The sequence below is a fragment of the Nelumbo lutea genome, chromosome 1, assembly GCF_056320005.1.
Source record: "Nelumbo lutea isolate HS-2025 chromosome 1, American lotus-T2T, whole genome shotgun sequence".
NCBI classification, from domain to species: domain Eukaryota; kingdom Viridiplantae; phylum Streptophyta; class Magnoliopsida; order Proteales; family Nelumbonaceae; genus Nelumbo; species Nelumbo lutea.
Window position 1 is genome coordinate 124,540,136 of NC_142684.1, and position 24,821 is coordinate 124,564,956.

Below are 24,821 nucleotides of genomic sequence, written 5' to 3' on the forward strand. Positions count from 1 at the left end.
GTATGATCATTATGGGATGAGAGGTTGTTGGGCAGTGTATGATCATTATGGGATGAGAGGTTAAGTGTAAGGCCATTGAGGATAATACCTGATGGGTTAATCTTGCATTTGCCCATAGTCCCTGAGTGTTACAAGGTGGCTTGACTCAGGGACCACTTAGGGTAAGTGTTGGGCCCATAGAGCCCATCTGATGGGTTTCAGGGGGTGCACTGTCCATAACAGTGTATTCGGCAAGGCCTTGTAACAAAGGTTGGACTGAACCCATGTGGCTTATGTGTAGATCAATGTTTGGGTCCCACGCCATACAAGGAAGCCCAACTGGGTAACAATTTGGAAGGCTTAATGAATACATAACCCTAAATGGGCATTAAGCCCATTTCGAACTGGGCTAATTTGATTAGTCTTTAATGGGCGAATTCTGAGATAAGATTAGCTGATAGGATTGGGCCCACACCCTATCCACTCAGAGAGTCCAAGATCTAAATGAGATTTAGATTTGGAAACTTCCTAATTAGATTAGGAACTGGCTGATCTAATCTGCAGATAAGATAGGGATTATCCCTTTATTTAAAAGGACTTCTAATCCAGATATGATTTGGGTTAGCAACTCCTAATGGGATTAGGAGCTGATCCCTTTAAGTCTATGAAAGGAAGAGGGGGTGACAACCTTTAGACATCCAACACACAGACAACCAGCAGTCTTGTCTTCAGAGCTGAGATCACAGAAGAGAGAATTCTGCACCCTACAAATTCTCTTTAGCCACCTCCTTCCTGCAGCCGCTGCCTATAGTAGTTCAATCTCCATTGCTTGGGAGAAATCAAGATTGGATCTTGATTCCAATCTTTTAGAGAAAAGATTGGTAGGAGTTGTATTCACAAGCCGTCTAGGTGATTCTTGGGAAGAATCAGGTTCTTAGGAAGGACACTGTTGATTCTGCTCCACCTTGCACTGCGCCATCTTCAGTGGGAGCAGATTTTGGTTTCTAATTTGGGCGTGAACACCTCCATTGAGAGATATTATTTCTCTGTATCAGGTATTATCTCTCTTTCCTCCTTTTAGTTCAGATCTGGTTCAGTTTATGGTTCAAGAATGATCATTGAAAATATGATTTTCTAAATAGGGAATTCGATTCCCAGTTGAAGGGAAAGAAAATTTTTTTGAAATTCGCCCCCTTCATTCTGCAATCTTGGGCGTCCATATGATGGATTTCCTATCCCTTCAATGTAGAGCTGGCGTGCACAACGCCGCCTGACGTGAGATGTGGGCGTAGTCCTCTGGACTGGCAGGTGTTGCACTGCTAGACAAGAGACGTGGGAGCAGTCTGACAGGCACCGTCTTGTCGAATAAGAAGTTTCCCGAAGACTTCGAGTTACTCAATAGCAAGCTCCTTTGTAGCGAGCTCCCTTGTAGCGAACTCCTTCGCAGCGAGCTGCCTTGCAGCAAGCCGTTCTATAGTGAGCTGTCTTGTGGCGAGTTGTTCTGTCGGGGTTTCAGCGAGCTCATTACGCCGAGTTGTGACCAAACTGTCATGTTGAGCTGTCATTTATGTCGAGTCATATCCACGTGTCCCCTGGTTAGGATGTCGGGTCAAATCACCCTCCATCAGGCCTAAGTATCACTTACTTGAATAAGTGATGTCACTTTCCCACCTAGAGGAAAAATTGACAAAACGTGTTGGGACACTTTTGCCCCATCTAACAATGACTTTTTATAGATAAATGAGTCATTGTATAACTTACTTGAGGATCAAAAGAATACAAATAAGTTAACTTACTCAGGTAAGTGTTTCCCAGGTAATACTTACTTGGATAAGTGAGCTTACCAAGGTAAATAACTTTTTGAAAAATCAACAAGCTTAATTATTGGTCAAAGTTCTTCTGATGAAATAGATATACTAAACGATAATCTCAAGCCTTGTTTGGTTTGCAGGAATAGGGGTCTGGAACCGGAATCAGAATGGGCTATTCTAATTCCAACTGTTTTGTTGGGCGGAATTGGAACCCCGTTTCCATTCCTACTAGAATGGCATTCCCCCATTTGAGGGAATGGCCATTCTCTACCCATCCCTTGGGAATGAAATCTCATTCCTGCTGATTCCAATTCCCATTCCCATTCTTGTCTAAACAAAACAGACTGGGAATAAACCATTCCAATTCCAACTCCGAAGGATTTTGATTCCGGTCCCGGTTTTGATTCCAAATGCGAACCAAATGGATCCTCATTTCCTTTCTTCTTTTTAACACAAACTCATAGAAACATTAAAAATAAATACAAGATTGCTATGAGATGTATGGATGTCAACAAGTTGGGTTCGGTATAGATTTGCTTGAATTTGAACCCAAACCTAAAAAGGGTTATATCCTATATGGATTATATATGAATTATGGATAAGAGATTTTGAACCCAAACCCAATTGGTCCTCTTCCATATGTTCCATATATAGTACATCTATAGTAACCGATCTTATCTATACTATATATAAAAGTGCGGATGTAGAGTGAAAGTTTTTTTGGATTAAAATTATCCTCTATTTCTAAGTCTAAGAAAGGGTATAATTTATAAAAGTCATTTTATTAAAGTTTTAATATAAGCTTTAATGGCTACTAAAATTATCATATTTATGAATTTAGTTAATCTCTAATGGTAAGGGTTGTAAATGTAATCTCAATTATTACTTTCCACCTCATTTAATCCCCTCTCATTAGCATTTTATACTTAAGCCATTAACTCTCATTCTCTCTTATTAAATCCTAAGTTATTTTTTTACTAATAAATGCTACTAATTAGATCTATGTCAATATTTTTAACAATATAAACCTATACATTTTAAAACTGACTCAGGAAGAAAACCATTCTTTATCCAAGTGGTGGCTAAGCAATTCAACCATTCAAATCAAATTAATTAACCAATGAAGTTATAGTTAGGTAATAAAATTTTTAAAATAAAAAAATAGAAAAATTAGACACTTATGATATTTTTATTAATAAAATTAAAAAAAATAAGTGTAATAAACAATAAATTATTTTATTGATGGTGAAAATGATATGCATAATTTAGAATTGACCAAAAATAAAATTATTTTACTATTTAATAAAGATCAATAGTTCAACTTTTGGCACATCTATAATATCATATATTTATCATATTAAATAAAAAGTAAGTGTGGTATATCAAAATTATTTTTACACAAAAAAAAAATTGAACACATCTATAATTCTATATTTACACTACTATTATAAATATGAGTAAGACTGTGGAACTTTCTTTTTGACTTAAATACTCTTTTTAAAATTTAGTCCCTGTTTAATTGTGAGGTTTAAATTGTAAATTGAACTACTAATTTTACAATGTAATGTATCACTCATGGCTCTTCTCATTGTTTCAAGAAAAAGGCTCTAAAACTTCACAAAAAAAGATACACCAAAAAAATAAAATATTACAAAAAAAAAAAGTCTGGCTAAACAGGTAGACCTATTAATGACACTAAAACTTTACAACTCGATTCGATTATCATATATTTGGATGAGGTGTTTATGTATTCAAAATTGGATTTGACAATCTGCATCTGATTAATAATTAAATATAAAAAAATACATAAAGTTTATAGAAAATTTTGGATACATTATTAGCATTATCATTATCATTATCTAGAATTGCCATGGGTTCATCTTGACCCTAACCCTGATTAAGACTGACCCAACCCTAATGTGCCCTCAAGTTTCTCATTGATGTCAATTGATTTCATACCAATTACAAAATCTGCCCAAGAGTCCCTCCACCACAAGTCTTTAAAATGAAAAGATAAAACTAGAGTCTAAAGAATAGACAAGTCTTTTGTTTGTCTCTCAAATCTAAATTCTAATATTCAGATTTAATAATGAGGATGATGTTCGATTCTAGTGTCACAACCAGCACATATCATTAATAAACTTCACATTTCACGTAACCAAGGATTAAAGTATTGGTATCAGGTATCATATCGGACAACTTGGGTACGGTTACAAATAAGCTTGGGAAACACATGGATATGAACGAAAAAATATGAAAATGCTTGGATAGGCTAAGAAAACGCATATAAATTTAATAATTATATTAATAATTAAAGAAATATATTATTATTGATATAACGGGACGCATAGATATTATACAATTTTATTGATAATTCATCAACTTTTACTTTTATTAAAATCCAAGACACAAAAAATATGCAACCATTATATTTGAATTATTATATCAATTATTTTTATTTTACTATTTTCAATTTTTTAACATCAACAAAAAATCAACTAAAAATTAATTTGCAAATATTCACTAAATAATACTTTCACTTTTGTGGATTTGATAAATTATTTATTTTATTAGTTTATAAAATAATAATTTTGAATATTATTATTGTTAATTTGCACTTGGAATTATTGAATATACTATTTATTTAAATTAAATGTAAGAAATAATGTTAATAAAAAGATTTACTTCATTTATTATCACGAAATAGAAGGTGGCATGATGGTTAAGATCATTGTGCTCTTAAAAATTATATGACGTGGGTTTCAGGGTTCGAATCATATTAAAACTCTTTTTATAGTGAAATACTTTGTATGTGATATACGGGTTCATATGCCTCAGTATCGGTGCATATCCGCCGATATTCTACGATACGCATCCGATAGGATACACCCCTTATAAAAAACAATGATAATCAATCAACCGGTATCAATCTACCAAAACAAATATCAACGGGTAATCATAAAAAGCGAGAAAAAATCGGCTGCCTGGTATTCGTCAAAATTGACCGGGGGGATTGGTCAAGGTTCTTCTGCTAACCTTTCTGGTATCACAATTGCATCATATAAACCAATATGCTAAAAGTAGTTGGGGTGCGTCTGGGCGAATTTGCAGAAGTCACACCAAACGCCACCCATAGCACAATCAAATTGCGCCCTCTGTCTTTTTCTTCTAAATTAACTAACGCTGTTTCTTCTATTTAATCCTTAATCAGCAACCAAGGAAGATAAACTACAAAGGAAAAGAAGTTTACCTTATATTTTTTTACTAATAATCAAGGGAGTGGATCGATCAAAAGCCCTAGAAATCTGCTAGAGAGAAGTCTACCGTTGGATCAGAACCCCGGGGCCATGCTAAAAAGAATCGGTGTTACGTGGCATAAAATCACATGGTCGACGGCTCGATAGCAGATTTCTCTTGTGCTGTTTAATCGTTTCCCTAACTTGGAACAATATATGATCAGGCAGCAATATCGTGACGGATATGCCGGAGAAGAACTGGAATCACGACATCCGGCGAGCTCAACTGAGGGAGATGACCATCCGAAGACATGACCTCGGCAATGGATTCGCCGCCGAGGTTCCTGTGCAGGTACTCGGACACCACCACCGGCACGGCCAAATCCTTACTGCTCTGTAGTATGTGACAAGGAACGGTGACGAGTCTTAACACCTGCCTGAAATCGCTTTGGAATATGGTTTGAGCTACGCTCAGGGCTATATCGGGTCGTATGTTGAACAACGTCCGACTGAATTCCTGTACCGCCACAGAGTCCATATCCCCTCCCACAGCCAACGGGGCGAACCCTGAACACCAGGCCGTGTAATTTTCTCGCATCGCTTCGAATAACTGATCAAGATCTTCTTGTTCGAATCCTCCGTAGTAATCCACGTCGTTCAAGTACCTTTTATTAGATATCATTTACTTGGTAGTCAGTATCATATATAAAACGAATTAATTTCGTTCACAAACATGCTTTATAGTTTTTATTTTTCTGATTTCGTTGTGCCGTTAAATTATTATATAACCTGGGTGAAGCGGAGATCGTGATGAGTTTGGAGAAGAGATCCGGGCGAGCGATGGAGGCGAGAGCGCCAACAATGGCGGAAACAGAGTGGCCGACGAAGATGCAGGAAGCGACGCCGAGCTCTTCTAAGATGGCGAGGAGATCGTAAGCGTAGCCTTCGAGGGTTGAGTAGCGATCGAAGTCAAAGTAGTCGGGATTGGTGGTGCCGGCGCCCATGTTGTCGAAGAGGATCACCCGGTGGTCGTCGACGAGGTGGGGGACCAGGTGTTTCCACACCGACTGATCCGTGCCGAACCCATGGGCAAGAACTACAATTCGTTCACCCGATCCCAACACCCTTATGTTGTGGGCTTCTTCCACTATTCCCATCTTCTTCCTCTTCCTCCTCCTCTTCTTCTTCTTCTTCTTCTTCTTCTTCGTTTTCTGACTTTTCTCTCCCACTTCTCTTGAACCTTTAGTTTGGTACTTTCCTGTTCTGTGCTCGCTTTTAAAGAAAATGGGAAAGATTTTTTCTTTGGTATACGAGAAAATGGAAAAGCTTGATGTTACACTATTTATTCTTCATTTCTTCTGATTTTGCTTTTGCTTTTGTAGCCAAGTTGCGATAAGGGGGAACGAAAACATCTGCTCCACTGGTGCCCTTGTGATAAATTGCAATTCATCGTTGCCACGTGTCTCGTGTGTAATGGATCTGGAACCACTCTCACCTAAATAACCATTGCTCTATCCCCCCCCCCAAAAAAATACTAGGGGTGCAAATGGATCTCCATTTCTTCGGATCGGATAATAGGAACTTTGGATCACCCTATGGCCCTATCCAATCTCACATATTATTTATTTATTTATAAATATATTATTCATATTATATTTTTATAAATTTATTATATTATTGAAAACATATATATATATATATGATGAAAATAATTGAAAAGATATTTGTATTTTTTGTTTTTTATTTAAATTGTTATATTTTATTTTTCTTTTAATAATTTTTTAATTCTTTTAAAAATTTAAATTAGATCAGACCAAATCCAAAAACCCAACTTCTTCATTGTATTTAATGGGATTCAGATATGTCGTGATTTGAATCCAATTCAGCTGTTTGCATCCCTAATTTTGTGAATTGACAAATTCGACTACTGGACCATGTTTAGAAGATTATAAATAGATAAATGATCGGGATAAAACATGATATTAGAAAGACATGACACTAAAAAAACTAATAACCAATCAACCGGCATCGGCATCATAAGAGTGCTAACCAACCAGGTGGCTTTTTATCAAAATTTACGAGGGTTCCGATTGACCAAAACCTTTCCGATATCATGTCTTTACAACATCAGAATCCTATGTATTTTAAAAAGACAAATATATCTTGTGAAAGGATATAAATATACTCTCTTTCGATGAAAAATCATATGTACAATTATTTAAAATTTTAAAAAATTCTATTTTATCATTTAGGGAAGAGAAGAAGAAAGAATGTGAAAAGAGAGAAAGAAAAAAAATGATCAATTGATTAAATTAACAGAGAACAAAGTGGAGTGAGAAAAAAAGAGAGAAGAGGACAATTAACTACAGATCATGGAATGGTTTCACTTAAATAAGTTGCTTGTCACGAAAGCGAATTCAGTCAATTCAAAGCCCGTTCGAAGACCCATTATAACCTTACATTGGGAATATCTCCGCTTGTTACAAGTATGGGCCAATTTCAGATGACAATACTAATATGGTGATAATAAATTGGGAGAATGACTGTTCAGCCAGGGTTAGAATTTGTAGGCACAAAGAATATTTGGGGTAGGTGCCAATTTACAGGCAGATATGGATGCATAGAGTGTGGATTTTTGACCTTTTAAATGTTTATAACTTTGCATTGAAAATCAGAAATCTGTATTCTAGATAAGGTGGGACCCAGTGATGTTCACTGTACAAAAGGTGATGTATTTAATTTTTGAAAATATAAGCTTCAATGGAAGTAGATATTTGTGAAAAAAGTGGATATATTGCATCCCATTTTTTTGTTAAATATACACGGACTGGTCCCATTGAGATTGCGAAAGGATATCATCTCATAGTATCTCTATTTTATCTAAGGATCAGCCCATCTTGTATTTACAATGTTCTCTAGTCTGTTTGTCGTTCAGAGAGAGAGAGAAATTTGGTATATCCATATCCACCACCTAAATGAGTTTTAAAAACTTTAAAGAAAATAAAAGATAAAAAAATCACAAGGTATATTTAAATCATTTTTAAAAGTGCAAAGTATGTTTATATCAATTTATAAAAATTCAAAATATGTTTAAATATCTATCCTTCTGTTAATTAAATTCCCCTCCTTTTAATCTCTCTTTGTGCTTGATAAATCATCATAACAGATCAAATAACTCGGACAAAGCTCATAAACATGTAATGAATGTGGATCCTGCTGACAAAAGCAAAGTCAAAAGTTAAGATTTAAGGATTTCACCTAAAATGGCTGTTACACACAATTCAATTGATCCTCAAATACTCAATCCTTGAGGGAGTAAACATCGGTTCTTCTGATGGAAATCAGGAAGAGCTCTATTAATTCCACTTGTTCTTCCCCATTTTGCTTATCCGGTCTCAAGAGAAACAAATTATGTCCAACTGATGGAAAAGTTTTAAGCTGCATTTGGTTGTGGTGTAAATACTATTTTAGACTGGTGGACCGTATCATTAAAAAAGAGAAGAGAGAAATTTTTACATAAAAAAATATCAATCTTAACATTACATCGAATATCACTGTATTATTATTATTATTATTATTAGTATTATTATTATTATTATTATTATTGAATGGAGTTATACATCAATTTACAATGTATAAAAACACAGCTACCAAATATAAACAAAATGGGATCAGAATTTACAGCGTAAACAAACGCAGCCTTATTGTTTTGTAGTACTAGTACTAGTACCTACTCTTCCGCATTCTGATTTTTTTTTTTTTTTTTTTTTGTTTAAAGAGAAACAAATAAATGGAATAATGAAGAGTTCCATAAGTAACTGTACTTCCTTTCCCCATTTTGATTCTTTAGTAAGTTTCAACTCCCTCCCCTCTTCAAACTCAATACCTTTTTCTTTCTTTTTTGTGTTCACGAGTCTATAGTAGGGGTAGCTGCCCCCAACCCCCTAATACTACCCGAAAATACATAAATGATGTTTGCCCGAGTTGAGTTGGACAAGTTGAGAAGGCTCGAACTTGTGAGTTGGATCCGACGACTTGTAAGCATAAGTAATCAGAGGCTGTTCAAGTTAGTAAAATGAAGTGGTGGTCGGTTAGGCTGAGTTGTGCTAAAGCCAAACTAACCATACAAGCTGAAAAACTTCGTGAACGTAAGAGAACAAGAGACGTGTCCTTATACGGGTGTTCGGAGTGCAGTCGTACCTCTCATTTGTGGGACACATGTCGCCGTCTAAAATAGTCTCTAGTCAAGTTGTTCCGTGATATGGCCTGCACACCCCATTGTGGATAAAGGTGCCTCTTTCCAAGCTGTTGCACCAACTTTGATCATAAGTTTGGCATTAACCACGTGTCTCACCACTCTTAGACACATGACATTTTCATGATGCTAACTTGCCGGTCACCCTCATGTTCTTTGGAGGCATGGTTTTTAAAAACGAACCGATGACCGAACCGGTCAGGGGTCCAATTATCGGTTCCAACGGTCCGACCATTTAACCCAAATGACTGGCCTGTTCTGACAAAAAAAGTAAAAAAAATTTAAAAAAAATTAAAAAATTGGAAAACCGTCAAAGCCATTCAAATGGTTTGAACAGTTCGAACGGTTTTGTTGACCAAAATCAACGATTTGGGGGGAAAAAGCAGTTTTGGAGGAAAATGGAACTGGTTAGGTGACCGGTTCCTAGTTTTTCTGGTCTGACCATCCGGTCCGGTCCGGTCCGGTCCGGTTTTGAAAATAGTGTTTGGAGGTGACATGTCAAAGGTTCTCGACAAGTAAAAGTTTTTTTCTTCAACCATGTGTTATTGTTTGGTTTGACCATGTTGTCACAATTGAAGCCTTCAATCGCACCACCAGCATGCCAAGTATCTTTGTGTGTGTCTTGGGTGGGCTATATATGTATTTTGTATGTGGAAGACTACCAATGGCAGTATTATAATTATCAGTATGATTTTTCAATATCCTTGATGCTTCTTTCTGTCACTCTCCCAAAAGTTTAAGTTACTCTTTGAGAGAAGGTAGGTAGTTGGGTGGAACTAAGAACATACAAAACTTAAGCACAAGGTCCCCTCAACATGAACTTGTGTACTTGTACTTGCCCTTTCAATTGCAATACAAAGTTCCTTTTGACAAATTTGTGTGCCATCGTTGTTGCCTTTGATGCTTGTTGCTTTGTTTTGTAGGCTTTCTTGACACAATCGAGCGTTGCACGGGGCCTAAATGACTAGTCCTATGACAGTTGGTATTAGAGTAAGAGCTCATCAACACCAATGAACCTTCAACGCAAGCAGCACCATGAAGCACAACAAGGACATCGTAGAGGAGATTGAGCATGGACTCTCCTAGTCATACGAAGTTGGCGATACACTGGATGACGACACTCTTAAGGACAAAGCCCCAAAGTGTTAAACAACTACACCTAGCAAGTGTGGCAAATCAGTAGACAACCTTGCAACCTTTGATGCCTACATCCTTCGGTGTGAGGCTACAATGGGTGAAACTCGTGATCCAATAGAAGAAATCCACCTCATCCCTTGAATGGAGTCATCAATGAAGTCCAAGACATCTTGAACATCGCCCTTAAGGAAGCCCTTGGGTCTACAACTTGCCAATAGAGGAGTTCCTCTCAATCAACCCTTCAATTCCAAGTCGAGGAATTGAAAGCCAAGTGTGCAGGGTGGAAGAGAGCCATGCCCTCATTCACCGCCATTTAAGCACAACTAGAAGAAATCAAAAGGCCATGTCCACTCCCTTCAACATCCAAGCCCAGCTGGATGACATGAGAGGGTAATTGATGCTCATAGAAAGGATACTGGCTAATCTTGATAGCACCTCTGCTTCTCCATCACTTCACCACATCAAGATTCACGAGCCCAATCCATATGAGGGTGCTCATGATGCGCAAAAGTTTGATAACTTCTTGTGGAAAATGGAACAATATTTCTCTACAACGAACCTTGATGATGAAATGATTGAATTACACACTATAGTCATGTATTTAACTAATGTTTCTATATTGTGGTGGCACAGGCGATCCTTAGACATTGAATGGGGTACATGTGTTATCGACACCTGGGTCGAGTTTAAATGCAAAATAAAGACACAATTTTACCTAGATAACATGGAGTACCTAGCCAGTAGGAAGCTCAAAAGGCTCTAACACAAGGATTCACTCCACGAATATGTTAAGGAATTCTTGGCCCTAAGGCTTGAAATCTCCAACATGTTAAAGAAAGACTTACTCTTCAACTTTATGCATGAGTTGTAGTCATGGGTAGAATTGGAGCTTCAACGGCGAGGTGTTCAAGATCTCGCTATAGCAATGGCCATGGCCAAGCAGCTTACAAAGACAAGATCATCGAATGAGGAGTCAAATAGATAATCTAGCCTACATACTTCAAGTTTGAGTGGGGGAATCCAACAACCAAATTCCCCATGAGAGAAATAACTCTACCACAACAAGTAGGATGGGTATTGATGAAGGAAAATTTGGCCCGACCTCGTAATTATGAAACAAGTGGCAAAGGCAACAGCTCGGCACAAATAGCGCACCTAAGGCAAGAGCACTAAAGGAACCAGCGGTCTGAATTCCCTACTAGGAGCCCGAACTCACTACTGGGAACCCGAACTCTCCCTTAGGCCCCAAGCAAAACCCGAACTGGCCTGCCCTATGGCAGTTCGGAACACACCTCACCGAACTGGCTTGCCCTATGGCAGTTCGGAACACACCTCACCGAACTGGCCTACCTTATAGCAGTTCGGGACACGCCTCACCGAACTGGCCTACCTTAAAACAGCTCGGGACACACCTCACCGAACTGACCTGCCCTATGGCAGTTCAGGACATACCTTCGAACTCAAGACTTCACCTCACTCATCACTCCAACACTTCGCCTCCAGGACACCAAACTGAACAAACCGTACCATGCCTGACACCGAGGAAGTTCGTACCCAGGGGCGGCGCACCTGACTGACTTGGGATCTGACGCTTGACGGCCACACTTCAAACGGCCACCTGCCACCGCCATCTGACACCGCCATCTCCAGTTACAGAGACGGCTCCGACAAGGAGCAGTGGCGGTTCTATCCCAGCAGAAAGGATGACACCCGAACTGGCAGAAACAAAAGTAAGCATACCCGACCTGACAGAGGCCTCGGAGTGAGTGTGCGAAGTGGTTATAAAAGGCCCTCTACCCCCAACAACAAGGTATGTGAACTTTGCGCCATTTGGTCTTTATCTTGCCTTTGAGAGAATACTAACTTGAGCTTCGGAGTTATCTCACCGGGTTTCCCTCTGGAGTTCCCTCATCTTCTCCATTTCAGTCTCCCCGTTGCTCCAGTCAGAGACAAGATCGTTGACAGCTAAGACAGGCCGAATTGCGCTCCATCAATTGGCGCCGTCTGTGGGAATTCTTCTAAAATCCTCCCTCTAAATCTCTCTTCCCTCTCTTACCTACTCTTCTTCCAAAAAACTCCAACACCCATGGCTTCCTCCAATAATGTCGGACGTGGCACTGAAACGACCACCACTGGAGAGCAACTCCAAGTTCCTGCGGTGTGCATTGGGCAATTCACCATCCCTCTTTCAGTGGATGGGATCCCCAGTTTGAATATGCCACAAGTAGTGGCGCCCTTGAACCTTCCTTCATTGAACACCCCTCTTCCACTCCCTAGCGAAACAACCTTTGCTAAACCAACTGCTGTCCCACTGGCGACCTGCTAGAACCAGCTGGACGACCTAATGCAATGCATGCGGACAATGCAAGCCCAAATGCAACAATTCTAGCAGCACCAACTCCAGCAACACCAGGTACTACACCACCTCTCCCAACACCATTATCAGCAGCAGTTCCCTCAGCTACCCCTAAACCAGTCATTGCTTTTCCCCCGACACCCTGTTTCGAAGCCGGTTAAGGCTTCCCCTCAAGGTGGACGCCCTCACTGAGGAGAAGCTTCCCAACTCTAGAACCCCCCTAATAGCTAGGCCTCATCCCCAGGCCGAAAGCAAAGAAAAATTACCCCCACCTCGCAGCTTGCAGGTGGGTCGGGAACCTCGCCCACCAAGTCACCTCGGCGCTCCAAGCCTGAGTTCCCATTCACGGAGAGCCGGTTCAGCGCCCTAGCAACAGACCAACATTCAGGGCCCATCGAGCTCGGCAACATGGAGGCCAGTGGCGGCAGCACCAGGCCCGCTCAACGAAGGCACCGGCGAAGTCGCCGAACTGCTACCCGTGTCTTACCCGAGCTCAGAGACATGGAAGAGACGAGCTCGGACAAGGTAAAAACTGTTCCAATTCTCTCAGTTCCTTCCCCCCTCGCATCAGAACTTCTGGCAGTCCCCATGCCCAGAGACTTCAAACTTCCATCTCTGGACAAGTATGATTGGTCATTTGACCCCAACGACCACGTCGACGCTTTCTAGTCAAAAATGCACCTCGCTAGGGCCAGTGAGTCATGCATGTGCGTGGCCTTCACCACCACCTTCAAGGGGGTGGCCCGCCCTTGGTACTGGAACCTAGCTCCTGGGTCAATAAGAAATTGGGCCCAGTATGGGCAGATCTTCACTGCACACTTTTTTACCAGCAAGTGGTGCCCCAGAACCGAGGAAAGTATCTTCGGGGTAATCCAGAGGGAAGGAGAATCCATCTGGAGCTACATCAAGCAGTTCAATGAAGCATGCTTGCAGATACCGTGATTAGACCCCGCGGTACAGCTCGCAGCGGCCAAAAGAGGGGTAACGCACAAAGAGTTCAAATGGCACATGGTGGCCAGCCAGCCAGCAACCGTGGCCGATTTCCTCAAGCTCGCGAAGAAATTCATGAGAACAGAGGAAGAAATCAACCAAAGAACTGAAGGTGGGGTCGAGAAAAGAAAAAGAGAAGATGAGCCCTCCAACCCAAGCGATAGAAGAAGCCAGGCCCAAGAGGCGAAGCCAAGCCAGCCGTCCCGAGCTCCCTTAGCAGTTTGGACGGATTACATGCTGTTGAACACAAGGCGGACCGAGATCTTGATGACGATCAAGGATGCCCCCTACTATTAGACAGTTTTGTATGCCCTTAGCTTCAATCAAAATGATGTACTTTATGAGTTTATTGTAAATGAATAAAAGTGCATATTTGATTCATGTTCCCTTGGTATGTTTCTGTGTAATACCCTTAAACTGGACACTTAATGAGACTCATGTTAGTTTAGAATGTTCACAGCCAGTGGGTCAGTCTGGGGAGACCTATCCTAACAAGGCTGACACTGTGGTGCCACCAAGTCGGTTAGGGTGGCTTGTCTTAGCTATCAGGGTGAGACCCTAGGCAATTACAGTATAGGATTAATTGAATCTTTGAATTGGACCAGATTTCCAGTATTGCCCTGGACCTTGGAGATTGATGGGCAAAACTGGAAAGTTACACCCAACCCCTAGACTCGATTATGATACTGCACTAGGTGTCGGATTGGGCTGTCTTTGATGTACCAATCAGTGAGATCCTTAGCGGGGGTCAAAACCTGGGTATGTTGGGACAGTCTGAGAAATCATCTGAGTGGGTGATCATAGTGACAAGATCAACCCCTTTGTCGGACAAAGGTAATTATTGGGGATGCACTCTCACTGATGGAAACCAAGACTGCCGGCAACCGATTTCAATCGTTGAGATTTGTTTTGCAAAATATATTTTATATGAGATATAAAAGTATATATGTTATGGTTTCTAAAAGGTTTGCAAAAGGTTTTAATTCCCGGGATCCATACAAGAGAGAGTGCAACATTGTTCCTTGTAGCCGAGGGAGAGGTCCTCTCTTGTCGGGTAGTGTATGATCATTATGGGCTGAGAGGTTAAGTGTAAGACCATTGAGGATAATACCTGATGGGCCAATCTTGCATCTGCCCACAGTCTCTGGCATGGTGTCCCTTTTGGTCATTGGATGACCTCCCTCAGTGGTGGGCCCGACACCTCATCAAGAGGTTACGTGTAGATCCCTAGCCGATTAAAGGCCCACCGAAATCTGACTTTATGAAAGTCAGTGAGAGCCACTTTGGTTTGACCTAAATCAACCTAGGGCGTAATAATTGTTCCCTCTAGTTAATATGAGTGCATGTGATAGGGAGATTCATATGATGAACTCTCTAAAGGCCTTCCATCATTAGCATGAGGATGGGTCCTTCAGTAATGAGGAAACACACTAGAAAATGGGCTATCCATTTGCTGTTGGGCTTGTCTAACTGTTTCATAAGATGATAGGGGCGTCATAGACCGATGTGGGAGGGGCTTCAACAGAAAATGGGAACTCTCTCACGGTACCTTGGCGTTCACGAATATGATGGGTAAGCACTTGCTGGACAGAAAGGTTTACCTGAAAATGACTCTAAACCTTGTCTGACAGAGGCCAAAGGGAAAACTCATATGATGAGTGGATGTGATCCTTCACAGAAAGGTGGTGGAGTTATGTAGCTGAAACAATTGGCTCCATGCACCCTATGTGATTTTCCACATTTCTAGAGACAACCCGTAGTCTCCGTCACTGAGAAAGGAGGAAAATCTCAGAGATGAATAAATGGAAATGGTTCGTAGATTAAAATCCATATCTATGAAATGAACATGAATCAAATTAGGTTGTGGACTGATGTTTGCTCTTTTATTAGAAAATGGCAAATGGATATTTTGCAAAGCTTCTTAACTACAACAAGCTTAAGGTCCCAAACTATGCCGACTGGTATAGAAACCTTATGCTGGTCCTAGCTTCTGAAAAGTTGGACAAAGTGGCAAAGAATCAAGCCCCGGAGCATCCGGGTGGCAGGGCTTCTGAGGCCTGAAGGAGAGACTATCAGGAATGGGAGGAGAAAAAATCTCTTGCCTGGTGTTACATCATTGCCTCATTGGAGAACCCAATACAGAGTCAGTTCGATCAGATCGAACTTGCCAAGGACATATTGGACAGTCTCAGGATGATGTATGAAGAGCAGAATCGTTCTACTTGACAAAAGGTCTTGAAACAGTTCATGACTGCACAAATGTCCAATGGCCAATAAATTCACGACCATTGTCTTCGGATGATAGGATACATCAACGAATTGGAGGCTCTTGGATCCGGGCTGGACCTTGCGACCCAGATAGATGCTATCCTTAATTCTTTGCCTCCTTCCTTTAATCCGTTCATCATGAACTATAACATGAACAAGTTGAATGTCAGCTTGCAAGAGCTTAGCAACATGTTGCAAAGGGTCGAAGAATTGATTAGAAAGGATGAGCCTATAGCTATGCTTGTTGAAGCTAGCAAGACAGGCAAGAGAAAGAGGAAGGCAAAGAAGCCTCAGAAGAAAGCCACTAAGGGTAAGAAGTAGAAGAAAGAGAAAGCATCGGATGTCTGTCACTTCTACAAGAAGACCGGCCACTGGAAAAGGAATTGTCCTGCCTACCTGGAATCCAAGAAAGGTAACTTCGAATCTTGTGTTATAGAAACCAATTTGTTGGTAGCTTCTGCATCCTAGTGTATTGACTCCGGGACTTCAACTCATGCATGTAACTCACTATAGGGGTTCAAGGTAAGCAGAAGGCTGAGTGAAGGAGAAGTCACACTCTACTTGGGGACTACTGCAACTGTTGCAGTCGCGGCCATAGGAACTGTGGAGTTAATTTTTAGAGAATGAATAATTGTACTGAAAGATTGTCTTTATGTACAAAATTTAAGGAGAAATTTGATTTCTGTCTCAAAACTGTGTGCAGATGGTTATTATGTCTTCTTTAGTAATACGATTAATATTAAAAGAAATAATAGATTCATCACATACGAGGAACTGGAGAACGGTCTCTATGTTCTACATCCTTCTCTAGAAACTAACATAGCCAAAACTACGTCGGCTGAAATCCCCAAGAAGAGTGCCCGTGATACAGTTAGTCCCACGTGTCTGTGGCATTACCGACTTGGCCACATCGGTGTTGACTGAATCACAAGATTGGTGAAGAATGGTCCTTTGGATTTTTTAACTGTAGACGATCTTCCCACCTGTGAGCCTTGCCTAAAAGGCAAGATGACGAAACGGCCATTTAATGGTAAGCCTGAAAGATGTACAGGCACACTTGACCTAATACATACTGATGTATATGGTCCCTTGAGTGTTAGGACAAAGAATCAACACTTGTATTTCTCCACCTTCACAAATGATTTCTCACGATATGGTTACGTGTACCTAATGAGACACAAGTCTAAATCCTTTGAAAAGTTCAAAGAGTTTAGACAAGAGGTCGAGAAGCAGTTAGGGAGAGAAATTAAGACCCTTCGATTAAATCGAGGTGGCGATTATCTCTCTAATGAATTCAGGGACTACTTAAAGGACAATGGGATAGTATCACAATTAGCTCCTCCTGCTACACCACAACTTAACAGTGTTTTAGAGAGGAAGAATAGGACCTTATTAGATATGGTCCGGTCACTTTTCATACACTCGGAGTTACCCACATCCTTTTGGGGTTATGCATTAGAGACTGCCATTTACGTGTTGAATCGGGTTCCATCAAATTGGTTCCGAACACTCCATATGAACTTTAGACCGGAAAGAAACCAAGTGTCAGACACTTGAAGATTTGGGGTTGTCCAGCACACGTTAAAAGAACGAGTGCAGATAAGTTGGAATCCAAGACCAGCCATTGCCTATTTGTAGGCTACCCAAAAGGCTCTATAGGTTACCTTTTCTATGACCCAAGTGAGCAGAAAGTGTTCTACAGTCGAAATGCACAATTCTTGGAGACCGATTACATCCTGGACACCCATCATCAGGAAATTGCTCTTGATGAGGAGAGCTCAGGAGCAGTGGGAGATTTCCCACAAGTTCCAGGTAGTGACCAACCTAGAAGATCCACTCGGGTATCTAGGCCACCAGTCCGTTATGGTTATGACCAGGATAGTTACCTGGTGGAAACCTTGACTAGTGAGAAGGATCCTGTGAGTTACGCGGAAGCTATGTTGGACATAGATTCCTAGAAGTGGGTGGAGGCCATGAGAGCAGAGATGGACTCAATGGAGACCAATGGAGTCTGGACTCTAGTAGATCCACCCTCTGGGGTAAAAGCAATCGGTTGCAAATGGATTTACAAGAGGAAGAAGGGCCCCGATGATAGGGTTGAGACCTTCAAAGCTCGTCTAGTGGCGAAAGGGTACACTCAGAAAGAGGGGATCGATTATGAGGAAACATTTTCATTTGTCACCATGCTTAAATCCATTAGGATCCTGCTAGCTATAGCAGCATACCATGATTATGAGACTTGGTAGATGGATGTCAAAACTGCATTCCTGAATGGAGATCTTACTGAAGATATCTATATGCAGCAGCCGCAAGGCTTCATTGCTGCAGGTCAGGAAAACATGGTATGTAAACTCAATAAATCCATTTATGGACTTAAGCAAGCTTCTAGAAGTTGGAACATCCGTTTTAACTCTACTGTCAAATCGTTTGACTTCAAGCAGAATCCAGAAGAACCCTGTGTTTACAGGAAGTACAATGGAGATAAGGTTACCTTCTTGGTTCTGTATGTAGATGACATTCTACTCATTGGGAATGATGTAGGAATGTTAACTATGGTGAAAGAATGGCTTTCACAGCAATTCTCCATGAAAGATCTTGGAGAAGCCTCCTATATATTGGGTCTTCAACTCTATAGAGATAGATCGAAGCGGATAATAGGATTATCTCAATCTGCCTACATTGACAAAATAGTCAAAAGGTACAGCATGGAAAACTCCAAGAAAGGAAATCTTCCTTTTAGGCACGGAGTCACTCTCTCCAAAAAGATGTCTCCCAAGACTTCTAAGGAGATTAATGGCATGAAAGACGTTCCCTATGTCTCTGTCGTAGGGAGCATCATGTATGCCATGTTGTGCACTCGTCCTGACATTGCTCAGGCAGTGAGTGTAGTAAGTAGGTTTCAGGCCAACCTAGGGCAGGAGCACTAGACTACTATGAAAAACATACTTAAGTACCTTCGAAGGATAAAAGAGTTTTGTCTAGTATTCAATGGTAACTCGCTACAGATCCAATGGTATATAGATGCCAATTTCCAGTCGGATCTAGATGATAGAAAGTCTCCATCCGGGTATGTTTTCACGATAGGATCATGTGTTGTTTGCTGGAAAAAGCAGCAAACAAGGGTCCACTACTAACTCCACGACCGAAGCCAAACACGTTGCTATAAGTGAGGCTGCCTTATGAATGAAAGTGTTCATTCTTGAATTTGGAATTCAGCACTCACCCATTCCACTGTTGTGTGGCAACATGAGGTTGATGTTGAGAGGTAGCAACAACGGAGAATGTGGCAGACCCATTGATTATGCCACTATCACAGAAAGTGTTTGAGAAACACATGAAAAGCATGGGACTCCGGCTAGTACCTGATTGGACCTAAGTGCAAGTGGGAGCTGTTAGACAGTTTTGTATGCCCTTAGCTTCAATCAAAATGATGTACTTTATGAGTTTATTGTAAATGAATAAAAGTGCATATTTGATTCATGTTCCCTTGGTATGTTTCTGTGTAATACCCTTAAACTGGACACTTAATGAGACTCGTGTTAGTTTAGAATGTTCACAGCCAGTGGGTCGGTTTAGGGAGACCTATTCTAACAAGGCTGACATTGTGGTGCCACCAAGTCGGTTGGAGTGGCTTGTCTCAGCTACCGGGGTGAGACCCTAGGCACTTACAGTATAGGATTAATTGAATCTTTGAACTGGACCAGATTTCTAGTATTGCCCTGGACCTTGGAGATTGATGGGCAAAACTGAAAAGTTACACCTGACCCCTAGACTCGATTATGACACTGCACTAGGTGTTGGATTGGGCTGTCTTTGATGTATCAATCAGTGAGATCCTTAGCGGGGGTCAAAACTTGGGTATGTTGGGACAATCTGAGAATACATCTGAGTGGGTGATCATAGTGACAGGATCAGCCCCTTTGTCGGACAAAGGTAATGATCGGGGGTGCACTTTCACTGATGGAAACCAAGACTGCCGGCAGTCGGTTTCAATCATTGAGATTTGTTTTGCAAAATATATTTTATATGAGATATAAAAGTATATATATTATGGTTTCTAAAAGGTTTGCAAAAGGTTTTAATTCTCGGGATCCATACAAGAGAGTGTGCAACACTGTTCCTTGCAACCGAGGGAGAGGTCCTCTTTTATCGGGTAGTGTATGATCATTATGGGCTGATAGATTAAGTGTAAGACCATTGAGGATAATACTTGATGGGCTAATCTTGCATCTACCCACAGTCCCTGGGTGTTACAATGTGGCTTGGCCTAAGAACCACTTAGGGTAAGTGTTGGGCTCATAGAGCCCATCTGATGGGTTTCAAGGGGTGCACTGTCCATAACAGTGTATTCGGTCAGGCTTTGTAACAAAGGCTGGGCCGAACCCATGTGGCTGATGTGTAAATCAATGTTAGTGTCCCACGCCATACAAGGAAGACCAACTAGGCAGCAATTTGGAAAACTAAATGAATACATAACCTGAAATGGGCCTTTAAGCCCATTTCGAACTGGGCTAATTTGATTAGTCACTTAAGGGGCGAATTCTGAGATGGATCAGCTGATAGGATTGGGCCCATACCCTATCCACTTAGAGAAGTCCAAGATTTAAATGAGATTTAGATCTGGAAACCTCCTAATTAGATTAGGAGATGGCTGATCTGATTTGCAGATAAGATAAGGGTTATCCCTTATCACTTAAAGGGACTTCTTATCCAGATATTATTTGGATTAGCAACTCCTAATAGAGAATTCTGCACCCTGCAAATACTCTCTTGCCGCCTCCTTCCTACAGCCGCCACATATAGCAGTTCGATCTCTAGTTCTTCGGAGAAATCAAGATTTGATCTTGATACCAATCTTTTGGAGAAAAGATTGGTGGGAGTTTTATTCACAAGCCGTCCAGTTGATTCTTGCAAAGGGTCAAGTTCTTTTGGAAGAACACTGTTGATTCTGCTCCACCTAGCACTGTGCCATCTTCAATGGGAGCAGATTTTGGATCCTTCTTTGGGTGTGAACACCTCCATTGGGAGATACTGCTTCTCTATATCATGTATTATCCCTTCCTATTCCTTTTTGGTTCAGATCTGGTTCAGTTTATGGTTCAAGAATGATCATTGAAAATATGATTTTCTAAATAGGGAATGCGATTCCCAGTTGAAGGGAGAAAAAATTTTTGAAATTCGCCCCCCTTATTCCTCAATCTTTGGGCATCCATGTGATGGATATTCTATCCCTTCACCTACGTAAAGTGGCCACCTCGCTTAAAGAGTAATCCAAGTGAGAGGAATAAAAACATATACTGTAGTTTTCATAGAGATCACGGTCATAGTACCGAACAATATAATAATCTCCGAGATGAGATAGAGGACTCATCCGTCGTGGATACTTGAGAAATTTTGTACAAAATGACAATAATAATAAAGTAGGACGGCAAGGGGAGCACGAAAAGGATGCCCCCGAGTCCAGTAGCAGACCGACCGAAGCCTTGCAGCGACCTCCTCCAGAAGAGAGGCCAGTTCGGGGAACCATCCATGTGATAGTGGGTGGTTCGGTGGTAGCAGGTTGCACTTCGGTAGCAGCACGGACGTCAGTTCGCGAGGCAGCCCGAGAAGAATAGAACCCTCCAAAGAGGTTGAAGACGGAAGAACCGATCTTTTTCATGGAAGATGACGCACAAGGTGTCCACTATCCCCACGATGACGCACTAGTCATAAAACTAAGGATCAGCGACTTCGAAGTCCGGCATGTACTTGTAGACTCAGGCAGTTCGACGGACATCCTCTTCAAATCGGCGTTTGACCAACTACAGTTGCAGAGAAGCGAGTTGAAGCCTGCAAACACTTCTTTGGTGGGCTTCAACGGAGAGGAAGTCAGGCCCCTGGGGAAGATAACAGTACCTGTGGAAGTCGGCATTTGGCCTTGCACGGTAAGATTCAACCATGATTTCTTGGTGGTCGCGACCCCCTCCCCATACAATGCCATAATAGGGTGGCCAATCATGCATATTTTGCGGGCAGTGGTCTCCACCTACTATCTGGCAATGAAGTTCCCCACGGACTTCGGTGTGGGGGTAGCGCGGGGCGACTAGCTTGAGTCCCACAAATGTTATGTTGCTGCCTTGAAGGGAAAAACCAAGGCAGCCAACGACCTTAAACTAGAGCGGCCTACGGAGCAGGGCGAGGAACGAGCTTTGCCCACTGAGGAAACAGTCATGATCCTGACCTTGGCTACAGATCCGGCACGAATGCTACAGATCGGTGCTTCCGTCAAGGAACCTCTATGAACTGAACTGGTGAGTTTTTTACTTAAAAATTTAGATATTTTGCATGGTCCGCGGCCGATTGCCCAGTATTGACCCTGACCTTATAACTCACAAACTTAACACTGACCCTGTAGTCAGACCCATTAGACAGAAGAAACGCAACTTAGCCTCGGAGCGCTAGAGGGCGGTCGACGAAGAAGTCGAAAAGCTCCTCGCAGCGGACTTCATAAGGGAAGTTCATTACCCGAGCTGGGTAGCCAACCCAGGGCTGGTGAATAAAGCAAATGGCAAGTGACACATGTGCGTTGACTACACCGACCTGAACCAAGCTTGCCCAAAAGACTGCTTCCCCCTCCCCCGAATTGACCGCCTAGTGGACGCGACCTTGGGACATGAGCTGCTAAGCTTCTTGGACACCTACTGAGGCTACAACCAAATCAAGATGGACCAGTCTGATGAGGAAAAAACCAGCTTCATAACCGAGTTCAGCTTGTACTGTTACAAGGTCATGCCCTTCGGACTAAAGAATGCTGGGGCAACCTTTCAAAGACTTGTAAATAAGATTTTTTGGCCCTTAATTGACGCAAAAATAGAATGTTATGTAGACGACTTGCTCATCAAAACGCAATTCTTGTGGGAATTAATAAAAGACTTGGATTCTGTCTTCCAAATTCTGCGTCAATATAGAATGAGACTGAATCCAAACAAGTGTGTCTTCGGTGTCACCTCGGGTAAGTTTCTAGGATACATTGTCAACCGGCGTGGTATTGAGGCCAACCCGGACAAGATAAAGGCCATCCTAGATATGAGACCACCCAGAAAAGTAAAAGAAGTTCAGAGGCTAAACGACCGCATAGCTGCTCCGAGCCGCTTCATGTCCAAATCGGCAGACCGCTGTATGCCTTTCTTTAAGGCAATCAAAGGCAAAGGTTTCGAATGGATTCAAGATTGCCAGCTCACATTCGACAAGCTAAAGACCTACCTCGCCACTATGCCAACCTTAGCCAGACCCGAGGAGGGCGAAGTCTTAGAACTGTACCTCTCGGCGAGTGACGAGGTGGTCAGTTTGGTACTAATAAAGGAAGTAGATTGGGTCCAGCGGCCCATCTATTATGTTAGTAAAATTCTGCAAGGAGCAGACACGAGATACCCGCAGATAGAAAAACTAGCATACGCACTGGTGATTTCAGCTCAAAAACTCCGCCCGTATTTCCAGGCTCACACCGTCGTCATCTTGACTAACAAACCTCTGAGACAAGTCTTACTCAAGCCCGAGGTTTCCGGTCGGCTGATGAAGTGGGCCATCGAGCTTAGCGTGTACAACCTCCAGTACAAACCACATACTACCATTAAGGTCCAAGCCTTAGTAGATTTTATCGTCGAGTGCACATTCAGCCTTGAAGCCCCTGAGCAGGTTGAGCCCGAGATCCCCAGTTCGGGTGAACCCGGAGCTCCCAAGCCAATAGAGTCTGAACCCCGTGAAGTAGCAGCCAGTGTGGCATTTCTCCTGGTTAGGCCGAGTGCGAACTGGGATGAGGAGCCCTGGATCCTTCACGTAGATGGCTCCTCGAACCAGCAGGGCAGCGGGCTGGAATAGTCTTATGCAGCCTAGGTGGCACAAAATTGGAATATGCACTACGCTTTGAGTTCACGGCATCCAACAACGAGGCAGAGTACGAGGCACTGATAGCCTGGCTGAACCTAGCGCAAAAGGTAAGAGCAAAGCACATAGTCATCCATAGTGATTCCCAGCTCGTGGTCAACCAGGTTACGGGCGAGTACGAAGCACGCGAGCTCTCCATGATCGCATACTTAGCGAAAGTAAAAGAGGCCCTACACAACTCCCCTACTTGCGTTGCCTGCGACCTGCCAAAGCCGAGCTCGTACTCCGCGACACTCATGAAGGTTTGTGCGGCAGACACCTAGGGGGCAGAGCACACGCCCAAAAGGCACTTCGACAAGGATACTACTGGCCAACGATGAAGACAGAAGCCGTCGAGCTCTTTAGAAAATGTGACAAGTGTTAGAAGAACACCAATATCCATCATCAGACTGCTTCCGACCTCAAATACCTCACCAGCCCATGGCCCTTTGCACAATGGGGCATTGACCTCCTGGGGCCATTCCTGCCAGCAATAGGTGAGAGAAAGTTCCTGGTAGTGGCAGTAGATTACTTCACAAAGTGGATAGAAGCTGAACCTCTGGCAATAGTTACAGCCTGAAACATACAAAACTTCTTTTGGAAGAACATAGTATGTTGCTTCAGGCTACCTCGAGTACTGATCTCCAACAACGGCAAGCAGTTTGAGGATATCAAGTTCCAAGAATGGTGCCAGAATATGGGAATTCGTCAGAACTTCACATCGGTCGCACACCCGTAGGCAAACGGCCAGACAGAAGTAATGAACAGAGCCATCCTGCGTGGACTGAAAGCACGTCTAGACCAAGCTAAAGGATTGTGGGCGGATGAGTTACCAAGTGTTTTATGGGCTCACCGGACTACAAGAAAAACTGCCACGGGAGAGACCC

The 24,821-nt window shown here is 42.1% G+C and overlaps 1 protein-coding gene across 1 annotated transcript; it reads right to left on the reverse strand.

Annotated features, from left to right (window-relative positions):
• Positions 1-4,816: 4,816 nt before the first annotated feature.
• On the reverse strand, positions 4,817-6,434 carry LOC148877328 (karrikin insensitive 2 receptor CA). The gene is made up of 2 exons (XM_088984920.1): positions 5,816-6,434; positions 4,817-5,691 (listed from the first exon to the last, which is right to left on the reverse strand). The coding sequence occupies exons 1-2, from the start codon at positions 6,181-6,183 to the stop codon at positions 5,247-5,249; spliced, it is 813 nt and encodes a 270-aa protein (XP_088841046.1). The 5' UTR covers positions 6,184-6,434; the 3' UTR covers positions 4,817-5,246.
• Positions 6,435-24,821: the final 18,387 nt, after the last annotated feature.

Excerpts from the sequence above, each read along its gene's own strand:
- LOC148877328 (XM_088984920.1), bottom strand. The coding sequence starts at position 6,183 with ATGGGAATAGTGGAAGAAGCCCACAACATAAGGGTGTTGGGATCGGGT. Across the intron at positions 5,692-5,815 it reads ACGATCTCCGCTTCACCCAG|GTACTTGAACGACGTGGATT; the intron begins GTTATATAATAA and ends ATCTAATAAAAG.